Source organism: Mustela putorius, unplaced genomic scaffold (assembly GCF_011764305.1).
Source record: "Mustela putorius furo isolate JIRA1106 unplaced genomic scaffold, ASM1176430v1.1 tig00537295_pilon_pilon_pilon, whole genome shotgun sequence".
Taxonomy (NCBI): domain Eukaryota; kingdom Metazoa; phylum Chordata; class Mammalia; order Carnivora; family Mustelidae; genus Mustela; species Mustela putorius.
In genome coordinates this window covers 1,029,793-1,053,496 of record NW_025422433.1, presented here as the reverse complement: position 1 = coordinate 1,053,496, position 23,704 = coordinate 1,029,793, and the positions used below count along the sequence as shown (strand labels likewise).

The 23,704-nt window shown below is 47.9% G+C and overlaps 1 protein-coding gene across 1 annotated transcript; it reads right to left on the bottom strand.

Annotated features, from left to right (window-relative positions):
• Positions 1 to 1,833: 1,833 nt before the first annotated feature.
• On the bottom strand, positions 1,834 to 16,700 carry ZBED9 (zinc finger BED-type containing 9). The gene is made up of 4 exons (XM_045073953.1): positions 15,464 to 16,700; positions 7,018 to 7,168; positions 5,046 to 6,523; positions 1,834 to 3,984 (listed from the first exon to the last, which is right to left on the bottom strand). Exons 1-4 carry the CDS (start codon positions 15,881 to 15,883, stop codon positions 2,068 to 2,070), a joined length of 3,966 nt encoding a protein of 1,321 aa, XP_044929888.1. The 5' UTR covers positions 15,884 to 16,700; the 3' UTR covers positions 1,834 to 2,067.
• Positions 16,701 to 23,704: the final 7,004 nt, after the last annotated feature.

The window sequence follows — 23,704 nt, the reverse complement described above, 5'->3', positions numbered from 1 at the left end:
CAGCAAATAGGTTTTTATTTCATCGTCATAATTTCTAATGCAGGGGTGTCTGGGTGGCTCAGTCGGTTGAGCGTCTGACTCTTGGTTCTGGCTCAGGTCATGACCTTGGGGTTGTGAGGTTGAGCCCTGCATCAGGCTCTGCGCTTGGCTGACTCTGCTTAGGACTCTCCCTCCCCACCCTGCCTGGCCCCGCTGCTGATCCCTCTCAAGCAAATAAACAAAAAACAAAGCTCTTATTTATAGTAAGGCCTATAATTAAAAATATGTATTACCGAACTCCATAGTTTCTGAGCGTTCAGAATACTCTATCTTGGTAAACACCAGGAAAGCCCTCCTGCAAGCTATTACTCAGGACCTGATGCTGAGCTGTCACTGCACATCCCTCTTGTAACCTGCTTTCCCCAAACTCAGCCCTGCTCATGACAAAGCCCGCGACGAGGCCGGGGTTCGGCTGAAGGTGTCAGTGTGAACACGCGCGCGCGCACGAAGTGTAAATAAGATCAAACCCTGGAATTCTAGCTTTTTTATGGGGAACATGAGAGACTTTCTCAGGCGTCCGTGGGGGCTTTGCCCACAAGTGTGTCTAGAGGATCATTTACCTTCAGCTTCCCCTCCTTCACGTCCCGGCAGCTATAAAGTCAGCAGCCTTTGCGGGCGAGCTCTCCTGGCCGGAGGACCGTCTTCCCGGCTGGAACACTAGCAGAGGACTCAGACCTATCTTCCTTGATGTCACCTGACCCATCTTTGTGCCAAACTGTGGGACCGTGAGCCAATCTCCTGCAGGTCGAAACACCTCTCTCCAGCTTCTTCCTCCTGCTCGCGTGGTCACAGAGCCGGTGAGCACATCCCCTGGCTAGACTAGCACCCAGTCTGGAAGTGGAATGCAAGTGCCCTCTTCCTGAAGGCGTCACTTACAAGTGGTTTCTGACACTGGGAGGTGTGTCTGTGCGCTCTGCTTGCGAGAGAGGCAGGAGGCTTCTGGGTCGAAGCGTGCCAACCATTCTTTGGAATAGGGGGTACTCGACACGACATCCTGCTACACATCAATGACTATAAATACAATTTTAGAGCAACGCGCCCGTCCTGATAAATGGGACAAACACCGAAGTCACACATGCGCATGGGAATACGCACACACGTGTCCACGGACACGGGAACTCACTGCCGAACCAGCAGACACCGGGCAGAAAAACGTCTTACCTCTGACTTACGGCATCACCAGTCGTCAAGTTCACGTCTTCATGTAAACTATAGCTCAGAAGACGTTGAAGAAAAAAATGTGCAGTAAGACAATTAGACGCGTGGAGGAAGAAACGGAGGAAAGACAAATATTCCTAAAAAAGAAACGTAGAGGGAAAGCAATTCTGCTTTCCGAGCGAGTGCAGGTGTGTGGCATATCCAGGACCGTCTCCGCGCGGCGGAGGTCATTACAGCAGAGCCAGTACCTGGCTTTGTCCCACAAAACCTCACAGCGATCGGCTCAAGCCAAGTCTAGAGATCCTTACCCGACCTCAGCTCCTCACTGTGGCCCGCTCCCCAACTGTGACGAAATCGGAACGAACCAACGCTGAGTCCAAAGCCATGACACCGTGACGAGGAAGTGCTTCCCCACCTCAGCCACACTAAGTGCACACCTATGGAGGAACCTTCACGTCAGCTTCCCCCAGGACCAGCTGCACAAGCCCGCCCACCCCCCTGGCCCCGACCCTGGCATTCCAAGTCTGATTCCAGCCCCGAGTTCCCTTCCCATCAGTAGGCTGAGACACCATCTCCAAGAAATCACTGCCAGCCTGAAGCTGTCCTACAATCTGAATACCCCGAGGAAACACAACAGTGACAAAGGCGTACGAAAGACAGGACCAAATTTTTTAATAGGAGAAGCAAGAGATTTAAAGTTACATTTTAATAAATATAACAAATGTAAGAAAGAATAAAAAATTATAAAAACTATACATTTAACTGAAAGTGTACATATAGACAATTTATACAGAGAACTGTTATTTTAATCGTAGCTTTTCCTGTTCTGTGATGTGTAGGTGCGTGATCTTCCTGGACACCTTCAAGTTCTTAATGGGATAAGTGAGCTTGCTTCTTGCTTGCTAATTTGTCTAACCTCGGCTGGATTGATGACAACGCTACTCTCAGAGGGTAATGGATATTTAAACTGTTCCTGTGTTTTGTTTTAATGACGCTTAGAGTAGAGAACCCAGTCTCGCAGAGGGATGTTGAGGGGAACAGAAGGAGGCGTTTTAAAGCAACCTCAGCAAGTTCAGGATACTCATTTTTAACTTTTATCCAAAATGAAGCAAGCGATGCTGTATTTTCAAAATTTGTTTTCAATCCTTCATCAGTAGCCAGCTTCAACAAGTTATCCTGGAGGGTTACAGTTAAATTTAAATTATCTTTTGGTGGAAGAAATGGATTTTGGATCCACGAGTTTCCCACACGCGGATCTTCTTTTGAAGGAAAATACAATTCCAAACAATCCAACAGATTCGTAAGATGTTCACTGATCACTTTCCGCAGACGGACAACATCAAGGTCATTACCTACTTCCTGGATTACTGTTGTTAAATTATGGAACATGTCATAACAACCTGCAGAAACTCTGTGTTTCCAGGCTTCTAACTTCTGTTTTTGCCCTTCAATTTTGTCAGCCATTGAAAAACAGGTTGCATTCTTCCCTTGCATGGAAACATTAAGATCATTAAAAATACTGAATATATCAGATAAATAAGCAAGTCTGGCTGTCCAATTCACATCTCTAAAAAGCTGGGACCAAACTGGCTTCTTGCTTTGCAGAAACACTAAGAGTTCATTTCGTATTTCAAACATTCTCGACAGAACCTTTCCCCGAGACAACCACCGCATCTCGGCGTGCAGCAACAGCTGCTTGTGGTCAGCTTCCATGTTGTCGCACAACAGAGAGAACAGTCTGGAATTGAACGCGTTAGACTTGACATAATTCACGATTTTTACCGTGTCAGTGAGCACACTGTTTAGCTCCGCTGACACCTTTCTCATGGCCAGACTTTCTCGATGAATGAAGCAATGTGTTATTTTGCACTCTGGGGCCAGCTCCTTGATCTGGGTCACCACCTCAGAGCACGGCCCTGTCATGGAGGCTGTGCCATCAGAACACACCCCCACACAAAACCTGAACTCCAGACCACACTTGTTGACAACGTAATTCTTCACAGCTTCATACAGCTCCGTGCTAGTCGTGTTTGTCGGTAAAGAGGCTGAAAAGAAGAATTCTTCCTTTATATCATCATCATGTTCGAACCGCACATACACCAGAAGAATGACCGTGTTAGCAGCGTCTCTGCATTCATCGAGCTGCAACGAAAAGTACTTTGCTTCTTTTATTTGCTCTACAAGCTGGTCCTCCATGTCGCTCGCCAGCTCCTGAATGCGCCGGGCTATGGTGTCGTTGGAAAGCGGCACCTGGGCCACCTTCTGGGCTGCGGACTCACCCAGCATCTCCAGGCAGACCTCTCTGATGCAGTCTTTCACCAGCGTCTCCGCGATTGTGTACGGCGTCTTAGACTTGGCCACTGGGAGCGCCACCTTGTAGGACGCCCGCAGAGCACTGATGTTTATGTGAGAAACATTCAGCACCGGCTTCGGCTGGCTCTTTAATTCACTACTCTTTCTCTCAAAGAATTCTTTCGGTTGTGAACTTATCTCTTTATGTTTTGAATACAAGTGCCGCTTCAGCTTTGATGGTTTCATGGCTTCATTGGCAAGGATATCTCCACAAATAATACACTGTGGCTTCAGCACTGCACCATCGATTACAGCTACAAACCCGAACTCAATATACGAGGGGTCATACTTCCGAGTGAAACTTGTGTGAACTCTTCTGGATTTCCCCTGCTCTGGGCGACTTCCATTGTTACCATTTCTCTTACTACGGCTGCTATATTCAGAAAAGGTGTGTTTTTTCTTGACAAAAAAGTCCAGTGAGGCTTGTTTCGCCATCTGGAAATTAGGATTAAAAATAAATAATACAGATTTTACTTTCCTCCTTTTTCTGGTAACAAACTACAGATTAAAAACTAGGCTTGATTAAAAACTTAAAAATGGTTTTAAAATTAAGTTACGAAGGTAAATAAAGGTTTACATGATTCCAAGTTATGGCAGACAGACTGGCCATCAGACATCACATGCTGTCACGGTGCCTGACCTTGTGCATCTCCCAGCATGAGGACTGGCCCCAAGAGGTCAGTGACCCCCAAACCCACCCGTGTTCTATTCAAAATCACGAGTTCAGGAATCACCTGCCTGGGTGCTACAGCAACGTCGAATTGTTCTAACTCCTCCTTAATGTACTCACCACTCTGAACTAGGAGAAACCGTCTGCAGACCAGAGCTGGTCTGAAGATCACACTCCAGGCACCACGGGCCCAAATCATGGCCAGCCTCCATATCTGGAAACTCTAAACTCCACACACAGTAACTCTACTTTATAAAACCTGCTGATTTCACACACATCTCTTTGGTCTTATCTCACACTCTCCGTTTAAATCTGTAAACAGCGTTTCTCAACACAGACATCTCACAATCTCCTGTCTCATATGATTCCTCACTATCAAACGGATCACCCCTCCCCCTAAATACTTCTTCACTTGCCCTGAGAAGCCCTTTCCTAGCCTCCCTCCCCACCCAAACTCACATACAACTACAACAAAGTCAAGTCCAGTCCCGCTCTTCCCACATTCATCCTCCTGGGGAAACGCACCCTTAGCTTTCCTACCCGCCCCCCAGGAAATGCCCGATACCAGAAAGAGTAGAGAGATACTATTATAACCCCAGACAACATACAGCGCAGGATTCAAGGTCATAACTTCCAACCTGCAAAAAGGCATTGAGGGGCTGGCGCACTAACAGTAATGGGGTTTCTCTCTCTGGAGAAAACAAAATCAAGTCGGCCACATGGGCTTCAGCGTCTCCAGTGTGCCCAAACACCCTCCCCTGCGAGCACAGGGGCGGTAATGAAGCTCTTCCCTGCCCTGATCTGCTGCAGGTGCTCGGACTCTTACCCAATCTCCGACGTCGTCTGAGGGAAATGGTGTCTCTGATGGCTTCCGCATCTTGAAAGGCTGACCGGTCAAACTTCTCTGGGTCTCGTCATGCTTCCTTTTCATTGTCGTGGTCTCGCAGCAGAGGCTGCACGCCATTCTGTGATGACAGCCCTCGGGGTCCTGCTGGCGGGGCGCTCCGCAGACCGCATGGACGCTTTCATCACACGATACGCAATGATGAGCCCCCGAGCACTCCTTCTCACACACCACACAGGGTACGAATCTTAGTCTGTTTTCGGGAGGCTTCCTCATGGCCCTGGTGGGAGGAGCAGAAAGATGTTCTTCAAGGTCACTGCTGTCCGTGCCAGTCTCCATGTTCTCTTCATGCTGTGCTCCTGCCGCACTTTGTTCGGATCCGTTTTCTGGACTCAGGCTAGCAGGAAGGTCTTCGGGTAACTGGGAATGACACAGGCCTAGTTTAGTTTCAGAGCTCCAGCTGCCTTCACGTGGAGTCTGCTGCATGCCTCGGTGATAGGGCTGATTCTGGGTCATCTGAATGAACCACAAAAATTCAGCCCAGTGTGATGACTGGTGAGTTTGCATCCGGGAGAGAATCCTAGTTTGGATATCCTCGTTAGTTTGATTCACAGAACTTTGGCTTTGACAGGGTAGAGGCTTCCCATGGACAATTTTTAATTCCGGCCAAATATTACTGAGTTCACTGACAACCTGGCTTGAAAATTCCCTCCCATTGTCAGACTGTAGGACACTGGGTGCTCCAATAATTGTAAAAATATCTAAAAGAGCATGTGCAACTTCCTTAGGCTTTTTAGATTTTAGTGGCCGCAAGAAACTCAACTTTGTACAAAGGTCTTGATAATGCATAATAAATTTATACTCCCCATCGGGATTCAACTGCATGTCTATAAGATCCACTTGGCATCTCGAATTCACTTCCTTCATTGGCTTAGATGTGAGAACTTTCTTGAGTTTCGCGTTCTTCTGCCGGCACGCTCCGCAGAGTGTCAGGTATAGCATTATGACTTCCTTTGTGACGTTCCCGTATTTCGCTTGTAACTCTTTCTCCATGCGGGTGCGCCCGCCGTGTCCAGTGCGGAGATGGGTATCGTGCAGAATGTCAAATAACTCCTCGCTGTGTAAGTAATACCGCACCTTGTCTGTTTCCCCATTTGCGGCCTCAATCAGCTTCTCATTTCCTTGTACGAGGACCACATCAAATCTAGCTAAGCGGCGGTAGTCTACAGATTCCTTTCTGGACTTCACTTTTGCCTCTTTCACTTCCCTTATTAACTGACAGTACTTTGCTTTAGAAAATATCTTGGTATTATTACTTTTGTTTTCCAGTAACACTGCTAAGCTTCTGAAGAACTTCTCTCTCATGTTTTCTGGTTCGATTTCTGGTTCATTAGTGTCTAAACGACTGGAGTTATCATCACCCATGCTTTGAGACATCATGGAAAGCCACAAGAATGACCCTACAATATAAAGAAAAAACCTGTTAGAATACTTGGGAATATAATTTGAAATATATATACTGCCCAAGTAGCCACTAGAGTCTGGGGTAGAGAGAGAGGCTACGAGCACAAAAGTAGGGGGAATGCGGTTTTGGTTAGAGTCCAGCCTTGGAGGAACAGAAGGTAAATGAGGAACCCCTGCCAGGAACAGACAGTTGTGACAGAGTCAAGAGCAGAAAGCCACGATGTGATTTTCCAGAGCAGTACCTGGGATTAGCCTGAAGTAAAGCACTGTTTTATGTAAAATAAGAAGTAAATTGATGTTATTTATTTACTAACAAAAAAAGACTTTTTTTTTTTTTTTTTGGGCTAGAAAAGCCTCAGCAATACAGCAATGGATTTTTAAAAGATTTATTTATTTGAATGGGAGAAAAAGAGAGAGCGAGCGAGCCCGCAAGAGCCGGGGGAGGGGCAGAGAGAGAAGCAGACTCCCCGCTGAGTAGGGAGCTCCTCACCACTGTCCTGCGGTGACTGGTGTGGCTCTGGAGAGTCACATTCCATTCTGTCTTCAACGCGCTGGAGCTGGGCACCAAAGGACTCCTTCGCAGTCTCCGTAGGAGTCATTTCCTGCACAGGAATTTCTGGCCCATCTGTGCTCTGTGGGGCCTGAGGACAAACAGGTACATCTGGAAATTAATATATGTGATCACTGCACAAACCTCGGAACATTCTTCTACTGAAATAGAACATAAGAAGAAAAAAGTCTTCACTGGATTCTTAAGAGGAATCAAAGAAGGAACAAGAAGAGAGAAAAATCCTGGGACTGACAAAGCCAGAGCTATACAACAGCAACCGTCCCCACTGGACAGAAGTTGCTACTCATCCCGGTGGTTTCTGTTGGGGGATGACAACAGAAACTCATGAAAGGAATCCTCCCCAAATCGTGATAATTAAAAGCAAGCTGTAAATGGATTTCAGTGTGCGCAATTAAAAATAAATATTTGAGGTGAGGCTATGCAAGTTACCTACGAGTTACTGATGAGCTTCAACCCAAAAAGGAATCTGCCAGTTGTTTTAGAATAAATGTGGAAAACACTACCCCAGCGTATGGATGGGGAAAGAAGCCAATCATTTTGGATCACTGGGTTGGGTGAAAAAGAAAACATTATCTTCTCCTTACACTAATCATCTCATATATGGTTTGTAAATAAATTTCCCTACCTGTCCCCAAAATACATTTTATGGTTTTTTTTTTAACTCTGTGAAGCAATATTTATATATTGGTTTTGGTTATTGTATCTTTTGGTTCTTTTAATCTAAAATAGTTTCCTGCCTTTTTATGACATTCAATTTTTGAAAAGTCAGAGCCAGTTATGTCACAGAATCTCCACATTAGGGATCTGTCTTACTCTTCCTTCGCACGTGGACTCTGGTGGGCGATTTCCGGAAGAATACTAGGTAAGTGCTGTGTGCTGCTGCAGCGTGTCATGTGTGCACACCGTCGAGTTACTGCATTATGGATAATGGGGACCTTGGTCACTTAGCTCAGGTAGTGGCCTCCAGCTCTATCCATTCACGTCTCCCACTGTAATCAGTAAGTCAGCTGTGGGGTCATAGTGTAGAACTATGTAAATAGCTATTCCCCAACGGTTTTAGCATTCTCTGGTAATTCTGGTCCATTTTTATACTGGGGGTTGCAAAATGGTGACTGCTGCCTTTACAATTCCTTCTACATTTACTAGCTAGCAAACTTCTATAAAGAGGTTTCTGTCTGTCTGTCTTTCTCTGTCAGGGAGGGAGAGCAGGCGTGCGCACTGCATGGGGCAGGGGAGAGGGAGGGAGAACCTTCGGCAGGCTCCATGCTCAGAGCAGAGCCTGTGGGGGGTAGGGGGGAGGCCTTCGTCTCATGACCCTAAGGTCAGTCATGATCTGAGCCAAAAGCACGAGTTGGACGCTTACCCAACGGAGCCGCCCAGGTGCCCCGTCTCTCATCTTAAACATCCGTGCAGACTTACTTTGTGGCCCACTGCATCCTCACTCGCGTTGACCTTAAATTGTCTCCCACTCAGCTCCCCATGTCCCGCTCATCAGGGTCCTGCATCCTTGGCACATGACCCCACTCCTGTTTCCAGCACATCTGTGCTTTCCAGAACAACACACATACAGGCCACACGGCATTTCCCCGGTCCTGGATCTAGTTTCAACTGTCTCCCCAAGGAGGCTCGATTCATTTCTGAGCAACAGTGCTGGTAACAGGCTGAGCAGCAGCAGGGCTCACTGTTCCGGTGCACCACCCCCTCCCGGCCCTGCAGCGGACAGAGCGGTTAAGGGCATATGTAGGTTATCATGAATTCAATTCCATTTCAACACCACACTTCAGCTTTCCATATTCCATTTTAACATATTCTTCTCCCACAGTGAAACAAAAACCACCCAGTTCAATCCACTGCTTGCATCTACTTATTTACTGTGACCTACAATAAGCACAGAAGTTTCAGAATTACAGTGCTTTGTGTTGTAGAAGACTCCCAACGACACCCCTACAAAATCACTCTGGGGCTTTCTGTGCCCACACACAGTACTGCACTAAGAGCACATAGTCAGAACACAGTGCCCAAGTCCCCTGAGTTACTGTTTTGCTGTTAGTTATTAATTTGATACACAGTTGAGTGTATCTGTTTCTGTGTTTGTTTAATCATTTTGAATGTAACATTGCTTATTAAATATTTAAAACACATGCTATGGGAAAAATCAAAATATATATTCAGAGAAGTCTTGCTCCTATACTACTCCACCCCCACTCCCATAAGAAGCCATTTTTGGGGATACCTTGCAGGCTCAGTCAGTTAAGCATCTGCCTTCAGCTCAGGTCATGATCCCAGGGGCCTGGGATCGAGTCCCACATAGGTTCCCTGCTCAACGTGCAGCCTGCTTCTCCCTCTGCCTGCTGTTCCCCCTGCTTGTGCATGTGTGTGCTCATTCGCTCACTCTCTCTCTCTCACAAATAAATAAAAGTCTTTAAAAAAAATAAAACAGAGCAAGAATGAAAGTTACTTTAAAAAAAAAAAAAAAAAGGCAAGCTGTCATCTCCCTAAGCAGAGAAACTCTCGTTTGTATCTACCTAATAGACCTCACAGCGACAAGAACACAGAACAGGCCGCTCGGCCTCTCGGGGGGCGCTCCTTTCAGCGGCGGCGGCCTGAACGTGCACCGCATGTTCCTGCCAAGCCTGCTTTCTCACACAACAGCCTTGCGGAAGCCCCAGTGCGATCGACGCAAGCATCCACAGGCTGCCTCACCAAATGTTCTTGAGGCCAAAACAAAGACAACATCCGCTCTATCGGAACGGAGCCCTGTGTGGGGACCTCACCAATCCGCGCTCTGCCGTGCACCGGTGTGTTACCCACGCTCTGCACCTCACCTGCAAAACCGAAGGAAAAGCCAGCTCCTCCTTTGGGGGGGCATCTGCAAACTCGGTTAATTCTGAACATTTCCCTCCCCAGGTCTTCCCTTTACAAAAAGAATTCCTCAGTCTCATGACCCATGAAACTAAAAGTGTGCATTTAGTCAAATACCCTAGACCATCGTACAGGAGACATCACGATGGGATAAAAATCTTTAAATTAATACAATTTTTAAAGATTTATTTCAGAGAAAGAGCGCACGCACGTGATGGGGGAGGGGCAGAGGGAGAGAGACTCTCCAGCAGCCTGTACACTCCGCGCGGGCCCACATGGCGCTTGACCTCAGCATCCAGAGGTCAAGGGTCAGCTGTTCAGCCACCTCGTAATTAATACAGTTTTTAGTTGGAGTATTACATGCTTAGGAAAACAGAGAGCTCATAAGCGTAGAGCTGGATGATCTACCACAAAGTAAACCACCTAGAACACAATCAGCCTCTCAGAAGGCTACCTGTGCCACACCCTCTCCCCCCAAAGTAAGTCCTACTCTGACACGGATCCCCACAGACGCATTTTGCTTTCTGCACTTTATATCAACAAAATCATACAACGTGCATTTATTTTTGTTGGCTTCTTTGTTCAACATCATGTTTGTGAAACGTATCCACACTGTCGAACGTAGTCGTCCATTTATTTTCACAGTTGTATAGTATCCGACGGTACAAACACACTGTAACTACGTTCCCCCGCCCCATTTCTAGTAATCATTTCAGTTGTTCAGAGTCTCTGGCAATTATAATGATGCTGCTACGACCATTATTTTACATGTCTTCGAAAGTGTCTCTTGTAGACACATACCTGGGACTAGGTTTGTTAGGTCAGAACATGGTTACACGCAGTAGGTATTTCCAAAGTGATCAAAACAACTTATCCTACCAGGACATAAGCATTCGGAAAGTGGCTCAACGTCCTTACCAAAATTTGGTCACATCAGCACTTTTAATCCAAGCTAGTTGGAATAAAGTGGTACCACACGTTGTTTTAATTTGCATTTTTCTGATTGGTAAGATTGAATCATTGCTTTACACTTTTACTGGCTAGTTATCCTTTTTTTGTGCAATGCATGTTCGAGTATTTTGTTGATTTTTTAATTGGGGCACGTGTCCTTTTGCTTACTGATTTGCAGTACATTATACACTCAGATACGAGGTTTCTACATGCAGTCCGTCTGGATCTGGCAGACGGAAAACGTAAGGCTGGAGGATCTTACTGTTTGGAATTGATGCTTTCATGGACGTCTGACCTTGTGCTGAGATTTTCAATGCTACAGTGTAAAGATACATATAAAATTTTTATATAACATTACATTCACTTTACTAGGTATTAGTGGTATCTCATCATTTCCTATGCTAACATAGGAACAACGTTAGGAACTATGCTAACATAGTCCATACCAACATTCAGACATCAGCTAGTGAGATGTTGTGCTTTAAAATGTACAGATTACAACTTTATATTCATCAGCAATCACCATGAATAGAAACACTTTTGTTTCTAATATTGTCATCCTAGTCTCTCAAAATTCATCAACTGAAGAAGTTTCTGAGATGGCTCCAGATGCCCCATTTATGTTTAAAACAGAAGTGGGAAAATACAGAACTGAACACATCTGCCACATTTTATAAGAAAAGTAAAAGACTTCCCAGAAACTCCCAGAATGCATGCTTATTCCCCGCCGCCCCCCCGCAACCCCGGCCAGAGCTAAGCAGCACAGCCAACTCAAGTACAAGGAAATCCAGAAAAGCATTTAGGAAGGGACACTGCTGCCATGGGCAGAATCACTGTGTCTTAAGGAGGGCAGACACAGGGGCCTCCGTCCGAGAGCAGAGCGCTCCTATGGAAGTACCGTAAGCAAAATGGCACACAACAGTCCCTCCGCTTTGTCAGCTCGCCCAGGGCCGCTTCGCCTCTGAAAGGACTGCATTCGCTCCTGTTTTCTCACCAGAAGAAATCCAAAGAGGATTTTCATTTTTGTGAAAAGGAGCCATTCCTGTACTAATGCAAGTTTTGTAAAATCAAGTGGCGTCAAGGGGGCAGAGAGAAACCTTCTGAAGCAGGGACACCTGTGTCCAGCGGGCAGCCAAACATGCCTGCAACGGTGACATTTCCCCCTCCTCCAGAAATCACACAGGAACAAGAAAAATGAAAAACATGTATGCAAATGCAATATTCTGTAAGAGTAGGGAGATACCTATAATCCTGAATAGTATGAAAAGTTACCAAATGTGAACATTTCCCAGAACTGACCGAGCACCAAGGCCTACCACGGCTACATTTTTCAACAAAGCGAAAAGAGGAAAATTCTACAGTAACAGGCCATCTTACAGGAAAAACTAATATGGCTTATTTGAAACAAAGGGAGAAGATATGCAGGCTACAGGTAAGAGACTGCTTAGACAGGCATCTACCGCAGAATATGTGAACGCATGAGAAAACATGCATTCTGCAAAGCTGCACAGAAAATAACAAGGTTTATGGAGAAAATAAAGTTGCCGGACAGACCACTGAACATCTAGACAACTTTGTCACCAGAGCACCTGTACAACGATAGTAATCCTAGTAAAAATAAAAGCATTAAAAACATAGTCGAAAAGACATTGTAAAGAATGGCTACATTTCCTGCAGGACTTTGCCTGACGAAGGGGAAGCTACCGTGTCGGAAAGAGGTGTGGGGACAGCGTGCAGCGGGGGCAGAGACACGGCTTTCGGAAGTCCAACTGGGGAAGCCTTTGCTCGTTTGCCAAATGTGCTGATTTCAGAAGATACACAGAAACAGTCCTGGCTCGTTGCCTTGTTTTCACGTCTCGGGCACTGACTGACAAGCAGATACCCAGTCTGTGCTGCTTAAACATTTTCTGTCGTTCATAAACCACAGCTCCTATGGCTCCAAATCGGAGCTTGCACAGAAGTGCGAAGCCCGTGTGATCCGCATTGTCCTTGGCCAGCTGCCACGCCCGCTCCATCGCCGGAAGCAGAAAGTGATGGAGCCACGAACGACTTCCACACCTCCCTTTTGTGGCCCGTGACCAAGCGCGGCAGCCCCCACAGAACAAGGGCTTCCACATGGGACCGCCGCAGCACCCCGTACCTTCACTCATCAGATGAGCAGCCTCCGCCAGAGCGACACAGCTGTGCTTTGCTTTGGGAAAGCTCTTGGGAAGCTCACAGCTCTTGAGAAGGCTCACGGCCTCTGGAATCACGAACTGAATCAGGGAGAACTTCATGCTACCCTGCAAGCAAGCAGGCTTTTGTGATGTCATTCCAAACCTCTCCAATAATCTCAAGGGCAAGTTTAATGTTGAACTGATTCCAGAATGAAAAAACTGTGTATGCATTTCACCCCCTTATAGGTGCAAGAAACATCTTGAATATTCTCTTTAAGCAAAAAGCCTTAAAGGCTGAGCTCACACCCTGATCAAGGGGCTAGAGTACCAAAGTTGTATTAGGAAGGGAAAAGAGAATTTTAATATTTGAAGAAAGCTCAGGATTTGTTGGAGGATGGCTTGGATGGCTTATAATTTCCTGAATCAAAAGAATTTTGAAACATAATTTTTTTTTCCTCTTGTAGTTACTTTTTTAAACCATCTACAAAACATCACCTGGAAGACCATAAGTATCTACACTGTCAGGCAGCCTCTCTTGCTACGGCTACAGGAGGCTCGTCTTCGCGACTCCTTTCAAAGCTCGTGCGCGGGCAGTGTGCTCACGGCAAGCTTCAGCTTTACAACCCCACCGGCATTTGAACCCAACATCACACCAGCTGATCTCTGTGGCCTTCAGCCCTCAACAGTGCGTTTCTTCCTTCGGGACACAGGCTCTCGAGGGAATCCACTTCCAATAGAGACTGGTTTCCTTAAAGTTAAAAATCTCATCTTGGGTACAGCCTTCTTCATCAGTCAACTTTCTTAATACCGGGGAACCGTCTACACTTCTCCCACATGCACTCACAGCCGCACCGAGAGCTTAACGTGGCGGAAGGCATGGCGGTTCCTGAAGTCACAGAACAGACACTGCTTCTTCCAGATGAAGGCACTTCTGCAGGAGTTCCAGCTTTTTTAAAGGTCTTTTCTTAAGGTCTTCATCAACCGCTAAGGCCTTCTTTGTTCTGAGAAAGGCTGCCTCTGACTGCCGCTGTGTCTGGTACTCAATCCACATACCTGACAGGGCTCCTGTCTTCCATTTCCTCACGGTCGTTCTAGCAAACTCTGTAGCACTGGCCGGTTCCAGCGAGGTGACTGCCCTTTTCTTCCCAGCACTGCCTCTGACTCCTTTATGCCACCTGCATGCACGATCAATGTCACGGGTTTTTCCCTTTTCTTTTCAAAGCGCTTTGTAATTCTGAGCTTTCCTGCGGTTAAGCTTTTCTTCTGTTACGCTCACTAGCAGAAATTTTATCACCAACACCCTCCTGAGGCACCTGTAAACCCCCGTGCCTGCTCATTTTCTGGAACACAAAAAAGTTTAACAAAAAATGCAGGAAGACGGGAGGGAACCATGCAAATAAGCATTTCCGAAACCGAGAGTACAGCTGTGAGAGCCTAGAGGAAGGGTGTGGAGGACAGTGGGCCCTTGGCATGGTGCTGTTGGCCTTCACAATGGGCTGCATTCCACTATCTTCAGGTGCTCTTACCCAGCGGCCCAAAACATGCACTTGCTGGTAAAATTCGTGTACTAGTCAGCACGACGTCTTCATCACATGGACTCACGTTCCCATGTGTTGGTCTCGTATGAAAGCTTTGCATTTCCGAGAAGCGAACTGTAGCGCTTCCGACTGTGCACATGAAATGTTCACCTTCCAAGGGCTCAGATCAGTGCATGGACAGTATCACTAGAGACACGTCCGAGGGTCTGGCAATACCCATAATGGTCTACAATTACGGTCCTAAAAGGAAGGCATATTCTCTTAGAAATAACCTCTAGTGTGATGGGGAAAGACCAAACGCTGAGTTCAACACACTTCGTATGCCAACTACTCCACGTACTGGGAAGTATCTAGAAAATGATGCCATGAGTCTCTCTGTTGTACTGATGAACACACTGAAGCCCAGAGAAGGTGTGACAGGTCCAAGGTGACACCGCTCGTTATATGGAACCTATTATGGAACCCAAATCTCCTCATTCACCGTTTCTGGACAATTCTATTACATTTGGCTGCTTCTCTACTTGTCTCTCCTAGAGGGTATTCCTCACATTCTTTTACTGCTTCGTTTTCATATACAGCTAGGGTGTGGGCACCATAAGAGCTCACTATAAGAGATTAAAGCTCACAGTCACTAAAAATACACTGCCTACTGGTAAGCAGTAGATCAGGGTTCGGGTCTGGTTACATATCTGGATCAGCTATCACTTACATCTACACTGTTATCCACGAGGGCCAATGTATTCCTCGGCACCAGTGACCAGGATAATGCACCCATCTGAGTGAAGCTGACCACGCGACTCCCCCTTGGACCCGCACACTCCAACTCTCCGGGGAAGCTGGGGCCCGGCCATCTCTCACCTGATGTCGAGGCTCGTCCAGCTCCCTCTCCAGGTCCTCCAGCGCGGCCACCGCCTGCTCCCCGCTCTCCGGCTGCTGCTCCCGCACCCAGGCCTGCAGCTCCTCGGGCAGGATGGTCAGGAACTGCTCCAGCACCAGCAGCTCCACGATCTGCTCCTTGCTGTGCGTCTCGGGCCGCAGCCAGCGTCGGCAGAGCTCCCGCAGCCGGCTCAGCGCCTCGCGGGGCCCCGGGGTCTCCTGGTAGCAGAACTGCCGGAAGCGCAGGCGGCAGAGCTCCCGGGTGAGAGTCACATTCTCGTGCAGGCAGGACTCCTGATCCCAAACGTGGTCCTCCTCTTTAACCTTCACTCTGATAATCTCCCCACGCTCCGCCGCAGCCCGGCCAGCCAGGCCCGGGAGAACCCCGGAGGCCGTGGCCATCCCGAGACCTCGCAGCACAGCGGGCAGCTCACCGCCCCGGAGTCTCACCGCACGCGGGGTCTCACCGCCCCGGGGTCCCACGGGTGCGCACCCGGGGTCTTACCGCCCCGGGGTCTCACCGCACGCGGGGTCTCACCGCACCGGGTCTCACCGCACGCGGGTCTCACCGCACGCGGGGTCTCACCGCCCCGGGGTCTCACCGCACCCGGGTCTCACCGCACCGGGTCTCACCGCCCCGGGGTCTCACCGCACCCGGGTCTCACCGCACCCGGGTCTCACCGCACCGGGTCTCACCGCACGCGGGATCTCACCGCCCCGGGGTCCGACGGGTGCGCACGCGGGGTCTCACCGCCCCGGGGTCTCACCGCACCGGGTCCCACCGCACGCGGGGTCCCGGCAGGCGCGCGCCGCCCCCGCGCCCGTCCGGCACGTTTCCGTGAGCACAGGCCGACGGCGGCCGCGGAGCGCGAGGACTCGAGTCCGTGACAGCGCTGGGCAGTCACCGGAGCGAGTCCCTGCAGCGGGAATTCCAGCCCCGCGCGGACCGGAAGCGGCGAGCACCCGACGGCGAGCTGCGGGCCCCGGGGCCGGCCACGCCGCAACCCGACGGGCCCGCGGCCGCTGCGGGCCTCATGACGCCTGCGCCCCGGAGCCGGGCGGCCACCGCGCGGACAAGGCGCTCCGGAGCCGACCCCGGCGGCCGCTCGCACAGCCGCGCTCTCCCCGCAGCCGCGGCTCCCGCCTCGGAGGAGCGCGGGCCCAGGGCCAGCCTCCCCGCCCGCGGGCTCCCGGACGCGCCCGCCGCCGCCCGCACGACCCCGCCGGCCGGCGCGCACTTCCGGTCCGCTCTAGGACTCCGGGCGGTGCGAGCTCTCGGTGGTCGTCGCCGCGGGCCGCCGCGCCCCGGAGCGAGCGCTGGGGCGAGCCGGCGCCCCGCCCTCCGCCGCGCCACCCGCGCGCTCCAGGCGGCTCTGGGCTTCCCGGGCAGCGCTGCGGCGCACGCCACGGCCGCGACCTGCGGGCTGCGCCCCGCCCCCCTCCGCAGGCGCCGCCCGCGGGGCTGGAGAAGGAGCTGGGACGCGGGCGGTCGTCGCTCCGTCTCCCCGCGGGGCGGCGGCCGACCCGCAGCGGGGCGCTTCCCCCGGCGACGGCGAGTCCCCGCCCGGGAGCGCGGAGACCTCCCGCCCGCCGCGTGCTCCCTGGGCCCGCGCGCTCCGCAGCCACGGCAGGTGCGCGCCACGGCGCGGCTGGAGAAGGGCTGGGCGGGCGCCGGGCGCGGGAGGCCTGGGAGCCCCCGCAGCTCCGCGGTGCGGGTCCTGGTTCCTCTCCCCCCTCCCCACCCAGCCGGCCCCGGCCTGGTTATCAGCCTCAGTGAACCACACAGCCCCAGGAGGCTTTGCTGAATGGCTGGATGGCTCCCCCTCTCCATTCTTTCCTTCTGCTTGGTCCCCTCCGATGACACATGTTGGCATTTCTGATTCAAGAGGCTTTGAAGAGTCAGGACATTTCTTTTGGAAATCTCTAAATTAAAAATTCTTGCCCTTGGATTCTGTAAATGGTCTTGAGTGAGTCCCTAAACCCAGTGAAACTGTATATAAGATTTTTGCTTCTGTGCCCTAGAAGCATCATCGGACTTCAAAGGAGCCTCCCCAGTTTCCTAGCCACTGTTAACGTGTTGCATTTGTCTTTCGTGGTTTCCCCCTAGCCAACTGCTCATCTTTGCAGTAATGGGTTCCATCTTCTGTCCCTTTCATTTTCTGTATCCTGATGATCACACCCGCGCTGAGCGCAGTAGGCGGTCAATACGGGGTTAACAAGACTTCTAAACCCTCTACCGAAGGGTGTTAATTTTTTGGTAGTTTTTCACTTTTAATATCTACAGTGATATATCCCTGTAAACAAACAAACAAAATTATATCGAAAAGGTGAACATGGCAAAAAATAAAAAGCTCCTTTATCCCCCAATTCTGTTTCTGGGCTCCTGGGCGGCTCAGTCGTTAAGCGGCTGCTTTTGGCTCAGATCATTATCCCAGGGTCCTGTGGGATCGAGGCCTATGCCCGGCTCCCTGATCGGTGGAAAGCCTGCTTCTCCCTCTCCTGCTCCTCCTGCTTGTGTTCCCTCTCTGTGTGTCTCTCTCTGTCAAATAAATAAATAAAATCTTTTTTTAAAAAAATCTAAGGTGATACACACCTGTAAACAACAAAAAATATATTGCAAAGGTGAATACGGCAAAAAATGAAAAGCTCCTCTATCCTCCAATTCCATTTCTCAGAAAAATTCATACTGAGTTTGGTATACATTCCTCAAATCTATTTAAAAATGAATACACAAACTCACAAATTAAAACTTATAAAAATTACCTCATGCTATATATTACAATTGAGAAATTGCTGGGTTTTGATTTAAAGCAAATCCTCTCCCCAAACTGCCAAGCCAACATGTGGGTACCCACCTCTAGTCCAGGCTTTTTAGTATCTGGCTATTATTTCCATTAAGTGGATGGGCACATTTTCAGATTTCTGATATTGCCAAATACTACAATGAACATTCTTAAATATTTTTAATTTTTTTGTACTTAAAGAAAAACTGTTGAGGGAGATCACTCTGAAAGATATTGCCAAACAGCCCCTCAGAGAAGTATTTATCATGGCCCCTCACTTGCACAGGCCCTTTGCAAGACCCAGGAAGGGGTAGCCCTGGATGAAATGGGTTTTATAGAAGGGCCAAGGTATATTATAATGGAAATTAGTTAAGACTGCCCCCTCTTTCTTCTGCAGCCTATCCTCAGATACATTGTATAAGCCTTAGAGTGGCTGTATCTAATTGTGTTGGTGACTATATTCTTTTTCTTAAACAAGGGCCCTCTAAGGTGCCTGGGCTGCAGACCTCACAAAGTCAGGATAGCAGCAGAAGCCGACCGGAGAGTGCCCCAAATGCCTTGAGTTCTGTTTCGCTCATTGCCTCTTCAGCGACAACACAGCATCAGATTTCATTACCAGCTTGGTCCCAGGGAAGACTGACTCACCTCTGGGTTGGAGTTACTGCATTTATTCCAAGGAGATATTTAACCACGACTGTGGATAGGTGTATTCACCTTTCCTGTCAGTCCATGGAGTAGCGGCCAGCACCCTAGACTTGGAATCCTCAAGCTGGGTTGAGTCTGGCTTGATGCCACCTCTCAGGAAGCACATCTTACGCTTTATAGTACATGGGACATCTGAACGTGCAGCAACATTCAACTTCCCAATGAGAATCAACAAAACAACCCGGGAATTCCATTTTCAAAAGTTCACCCTCCTGGGGCAAGCAGCATCTTCAACATCTCCAGTTTCGAAGGTGTCCCCTGGAGCTCTCAGTCTGTGCCTCGCACAGAGGCAGAGGCGCCAAGCCCCACGCCCAGGGCATTTCTCTTGCAACAAGGACCACTCATCTGTCCTCTCCCCTTCCTCCTCATTCCCACCACCCACCCCAAATTCCTGGAGGGCAGCCTGGAGGTGGCAGGGTGCTCCCTGACCGGTGCCCCCGTCCAACACAGGCAGCCCACGGTGGGGTGTCCTCACACCAACAACTGAACCACCCCAGCTGAAACTCGGGGACAAAAATGTGCTCGAGGGACATTATTCTCACTGTGTAGACAGGATAGAGTTGGATGTAAAGATCAAACCTAGGAAGTCCGTACACTCATTTACCTTTAGAATGATGAGACACAGGCCACAGGAAGGAAAGATTTCCTTCTAACTGGACAGGAGCTAAATTAGGAAGAGATAGGTATTTAAAAAAAAAAAAAAAAGGAAAGACAGGTATCTGTGTTTTGTACAGATGAATCTCTTCTATATCGTAAGAGGCAGCCTTTAAATCCAGTGATCTTTTCCAATTCCTTTTACTTCAACATTTTAATGTTCTCATAACAGTCAAGTCCTACTCTCCCCAATTCCAGTCATTCATTAGACTACCAATATTTATTAGTTCCTATTATTAATTACCACTGATTACACAGAAATTATATAACAAACTAAGGCTTCTCAGTGTATGAAAACAGATTCTTCAGGTTCCCACTGGGGGAGCTTGAAGGTACCTCCACTCACATGGCCTGTGGTGATGGCAATTGCAAAGGGAAGTAAACTCTTCTGCTCGGGCTATTGTCACAGCAGATGCAGTCCTGCCTTCTTTCCACCTCCTTGATGCTAGTATGATGAGGCCTCCCCCAAAGCGTCTGCTCTCTTCTGAAATGGCCTGAGTTCTCCCCTGTCTGGAAAGCCTGCACCTGCAGCCCTTCCTCCAACCAGCACGACCTCTGGCCCGTGGTTCTCTCAGCCATGCAGCACTGACATCCGCACCAAACCCAACTCGGTACCACAAGCAGACTTCCAGCTGTCCTCCTGGAACTTTAGGAAGTGACAGTAGCAGAAGGAAGAAATACGGCTTAAATACTGAAAGAGAATCTAATGATATAATTATTATGGTCATATTCGACATCAAGGACCCATTTGTCTTCACTCAAATCCATGAATTCAGACTTTATTCCAATCCTCTAAATTAAGGCAATGGAAAAGGCCTTGGTGGAGGAATGTCTGCACTCAAGGGACCCAAGCCTGGGGAGGCGGCCATGGACCAGGTGCCATAGGGAGGCAGAACCAGCCCAACATGAACGGGGCTGGGAGGGCACACACATACTTCTGCTGGTTCCCCCACATGCTCCGTGGCTCTCCTGTGCCTTTATGAAGCTGGGGGACTCTCTGAGGGTGTTGACAAGGACTCCCTCCTCCACCAAACAAGTAAGGCTCTTCTGAGCCTTCTTCTGAGCAAGGCTCTGTCCTTGGCCTGTCAAGCCCAGTGTAATAAGGAACCCCATTGGGTCCAGTTTGGGCGAGAGTCTGCTAAGCCAGTTTAGGTGGGAAACCCCTACCCTTGATATCAAATCAAGTCCCTTCTACTTCACTAAATATTTAATCGAGGGTTTTTTTGTGTATGTTTTTGGTTTTGTTTTTTAGCAAGTTTCCATCCAGTGGCTCTCTTTCCCTGCCCATTGGCTGTACATCCCTAGCTGCCCCAGTTGTATTCCAAGTTGAGTTCAAGCTCTGTCTTGTATTGCAATAGTCTTAACGTAAGCCTCTTTAACTCTATGTGCTACAATTTTTCTTTGATGGTTCCTTCAAAGAACTTACAGACACATCCTGGGAAAATGTCTTTTCCAGAGAAGAGACCTAACTCAGAATTTGAGGAGGCAATCAGCTAGGTACAGAAGGTGTACCCAGAGTAGAGTGAAGGAATTAATGGTAGCCTATTATCTGAGGATATGAAAACAGCTTTCACAATCTGTACAAAATAGGAGAGATGTGGCTGGGAAGACTGAAGACAGGAGGAGCTTTCCTGGGCTGACAATTTACCGAAATAGAATTCTGGGTGGTTAGATGTAACATGTGGATACCTAAGCCAGGTACAAGGCTTTAAGGTCAACAGAAGAAACACCTGAATGCTTATTAAATCACAGATTTGAAAGCAGAGTCCCTGAGGTCATAATTTAATAGCTCAAGAGTGAGGCCCAGAATTCTTCATTCACAACAAGCACTTGAAGCTGCCCAGAGATCATACTTCCAATCTTCAAATATTGCTCTCAGCTCAAAAGCAAAACAAAACAAAAAACAAACAAGAAAACAAAGTTCAGATAAATTAAAAACAATTCTATATATATATTTTTTATAAATGTAAGAGGTATTCTGTTGGAAATGGAAGTTATATTGTACTGTAATTTCACTTCACCCACTAAATGAACAGAGAACTGAGCCAACATCAGAATTTCCGGGAAAAGCCTCTGGAGGTAAGATCCTGTCTGTCTGTCTGTCTGTCTGTCTGGTTGTGGAGCTCCAGAGAGATGGCCCACTGGGGAGAAACTGGACACAGTATTGCTCCCCAGGGCTGGAGTGGATGCGGGGACACCCCATCTCCACTGGTGGATCACGAGGGGGTTAGAGTCCCCCTAGGCAGTCACCAGGGGTTAGAGTCCCCCGCCGTTTCAGGGGTTCAAGCCCCCTGCCATTCCAGGGGGTTAGAGTCCCCCTAAGAGGTCACAGGGCATTCATGGACCCCCAAGGCAGCCAGGGGGTTCGAGTCCCCCTAGGCGGTCAGGTGCCTTGTTTTTGTTGTCAGTTGTGCTGTTTGTTAAATGTATGGGAATTTTGTCTGTTGTGCTGGTTGTTAAGTTTATGGGGATTTTTGGAAGAGGCATCCCTTACCGCCGCCTGGAGGACAGGGTCCTCACCTGTGAGGAGAGCCCGCTGCCGTTGCAATCGATTCTCCCTTAACTTCCTTTCAGTTCTGTCTTCGCAGTGCTTCCTGCACCACGGCTCCTTCTCTGTCAAGGAGCAAGAAGAGCAGCCCCTGGACCCAACACCCCCCCCCACTCCAGAACTTCCCACCCGTGTCTCAGGTAAACATTCAAAGTGAAGTGGGCCCAGGTGGAACATAAATCAGTATTTAAACTAAGTTAAGTTTGTTGGTTTAATTAAGATAGACATGTCTTTAAAGTTACAGTAGTAAATGTGAAGCTTTTATTCTGTCAAGGTTTATTGAAGGTCAGATAACCTCATGTTATTTGTTAAAATCTGTTAGCAAAAGATGACTGACATAATGGTTAATTATTTGTCTCAAAGTTTTAATGGGTAATTCTTAAAGTACATTTCAAAGTCTTTAGTAACCTGAAAGTTTAAAGTTTTGGATGACAAATGGAATTAAATTATGAACATCTAGGTCTTAACCAAATGGGATAAAATGCTAAAGCATTGAGTACTTGATATAGGTTTGTGCCTTTGACTTCTTACTGCAAAGAAACTAAGAATAAACATGTTTTATGCTTAACTGTTTCATAATTTGCCTTCTAAAGAATTCTGTTGTAACAGTTCACAATTGGTTTATATTTAGTCTTCACTGGAGATTAAGATGTTTCTAAGAGTACAAAATTCTTTTAACTGTAAGGCTGATGGAAATGAGAAAAGCAACCCTGGATGCAGGAAAATAGGAGATATGTAAGAAAGATTTAGGGAATGAGAACACATTTTGTTGAAGGTAAGAGAAGGTAATTTTGTCCTAAATGAGATGGTTGTTTGGAAGGAAATGACTTGGGACAAAACCTGAACGCAAAAGCAAGTTGTGGAAGGTTCGTGAGGGGAATCTTCAGAAAGGAATTTTAGGTATGGTCAGGACGGACTAAGATTAACTGTACACACAAAAAAAGAATGAGTAGTTTTGTCTTAAAATGAAAATATCTGGTTGCACCAGAACATAAAAGGAGATAAACTTGAGGGTATGAAGTAAGTCATAGAAGGCTTGGGGAAAGTGACTTATATTTGCCTTGGTTTATAAGTTTGAAAGGATACAATGAAATGTGTTGAAAATTTGACCATATTAGATCAGTTTTGGTGAATTTATTCACAAGAGGAGAAAAAAGACTAATGAATCTTTTCCTGTAAAATGTTTCTGTTCAAATGAGGCATAGTGTTTAAGAAAGAAAGACTAAAGCCCTGTGTCACGGCAAATCTATATTGATGATCCACTCGAGTACAAAGCTTTCCTGGATTAATTAATCTGCTGTTAAAAAGAAAATGTAAATACTTTTGTTTTTGCCTACCCAGTTTCTATGTTTTGTTTTATTCTCTTAGAAAATAAGTTTTGTCATAAAGGAGATTCATATAAAGAACTTTCAGGACAAATACAGGTATTTAATAAGTTAAAAATCCTGGGACTGAAATGGGTAAAAATTTCCAGGAGTAAAAGCTGCATTCAAACTAAACCAGAATTAGTAACATGGAACTAAACGAACTAAA

What these genes read in the sequence shown, in the direction of transcription:
- ZBED9 (XM_045073953.1), bottom strand. Translation starts at nt 15,883, where the DNA reads ATGGCCACGGCCTCCGGGGTTCTCCCGGGCCTGGCTGGCCGGGCTGCG. An exon ending in TGGACGAGCCTCGACATCAG is followed by an intron (nt 7,169 to 15,463) that starts GTGAGAGATGGC and finishes GTTTGTCCTCAG; the next exon opens with GCCCCACAGAGCACAGATGG. An exon ending in CCAGTCACCGCAGGACAGTG is followed by an intron (nt 6,524 to 7,017) that starts GTGAGGAGCTCC and finishes TTTATATTGTAG; the next exon opens with GGTCATTCTTGTGGCTTTCC.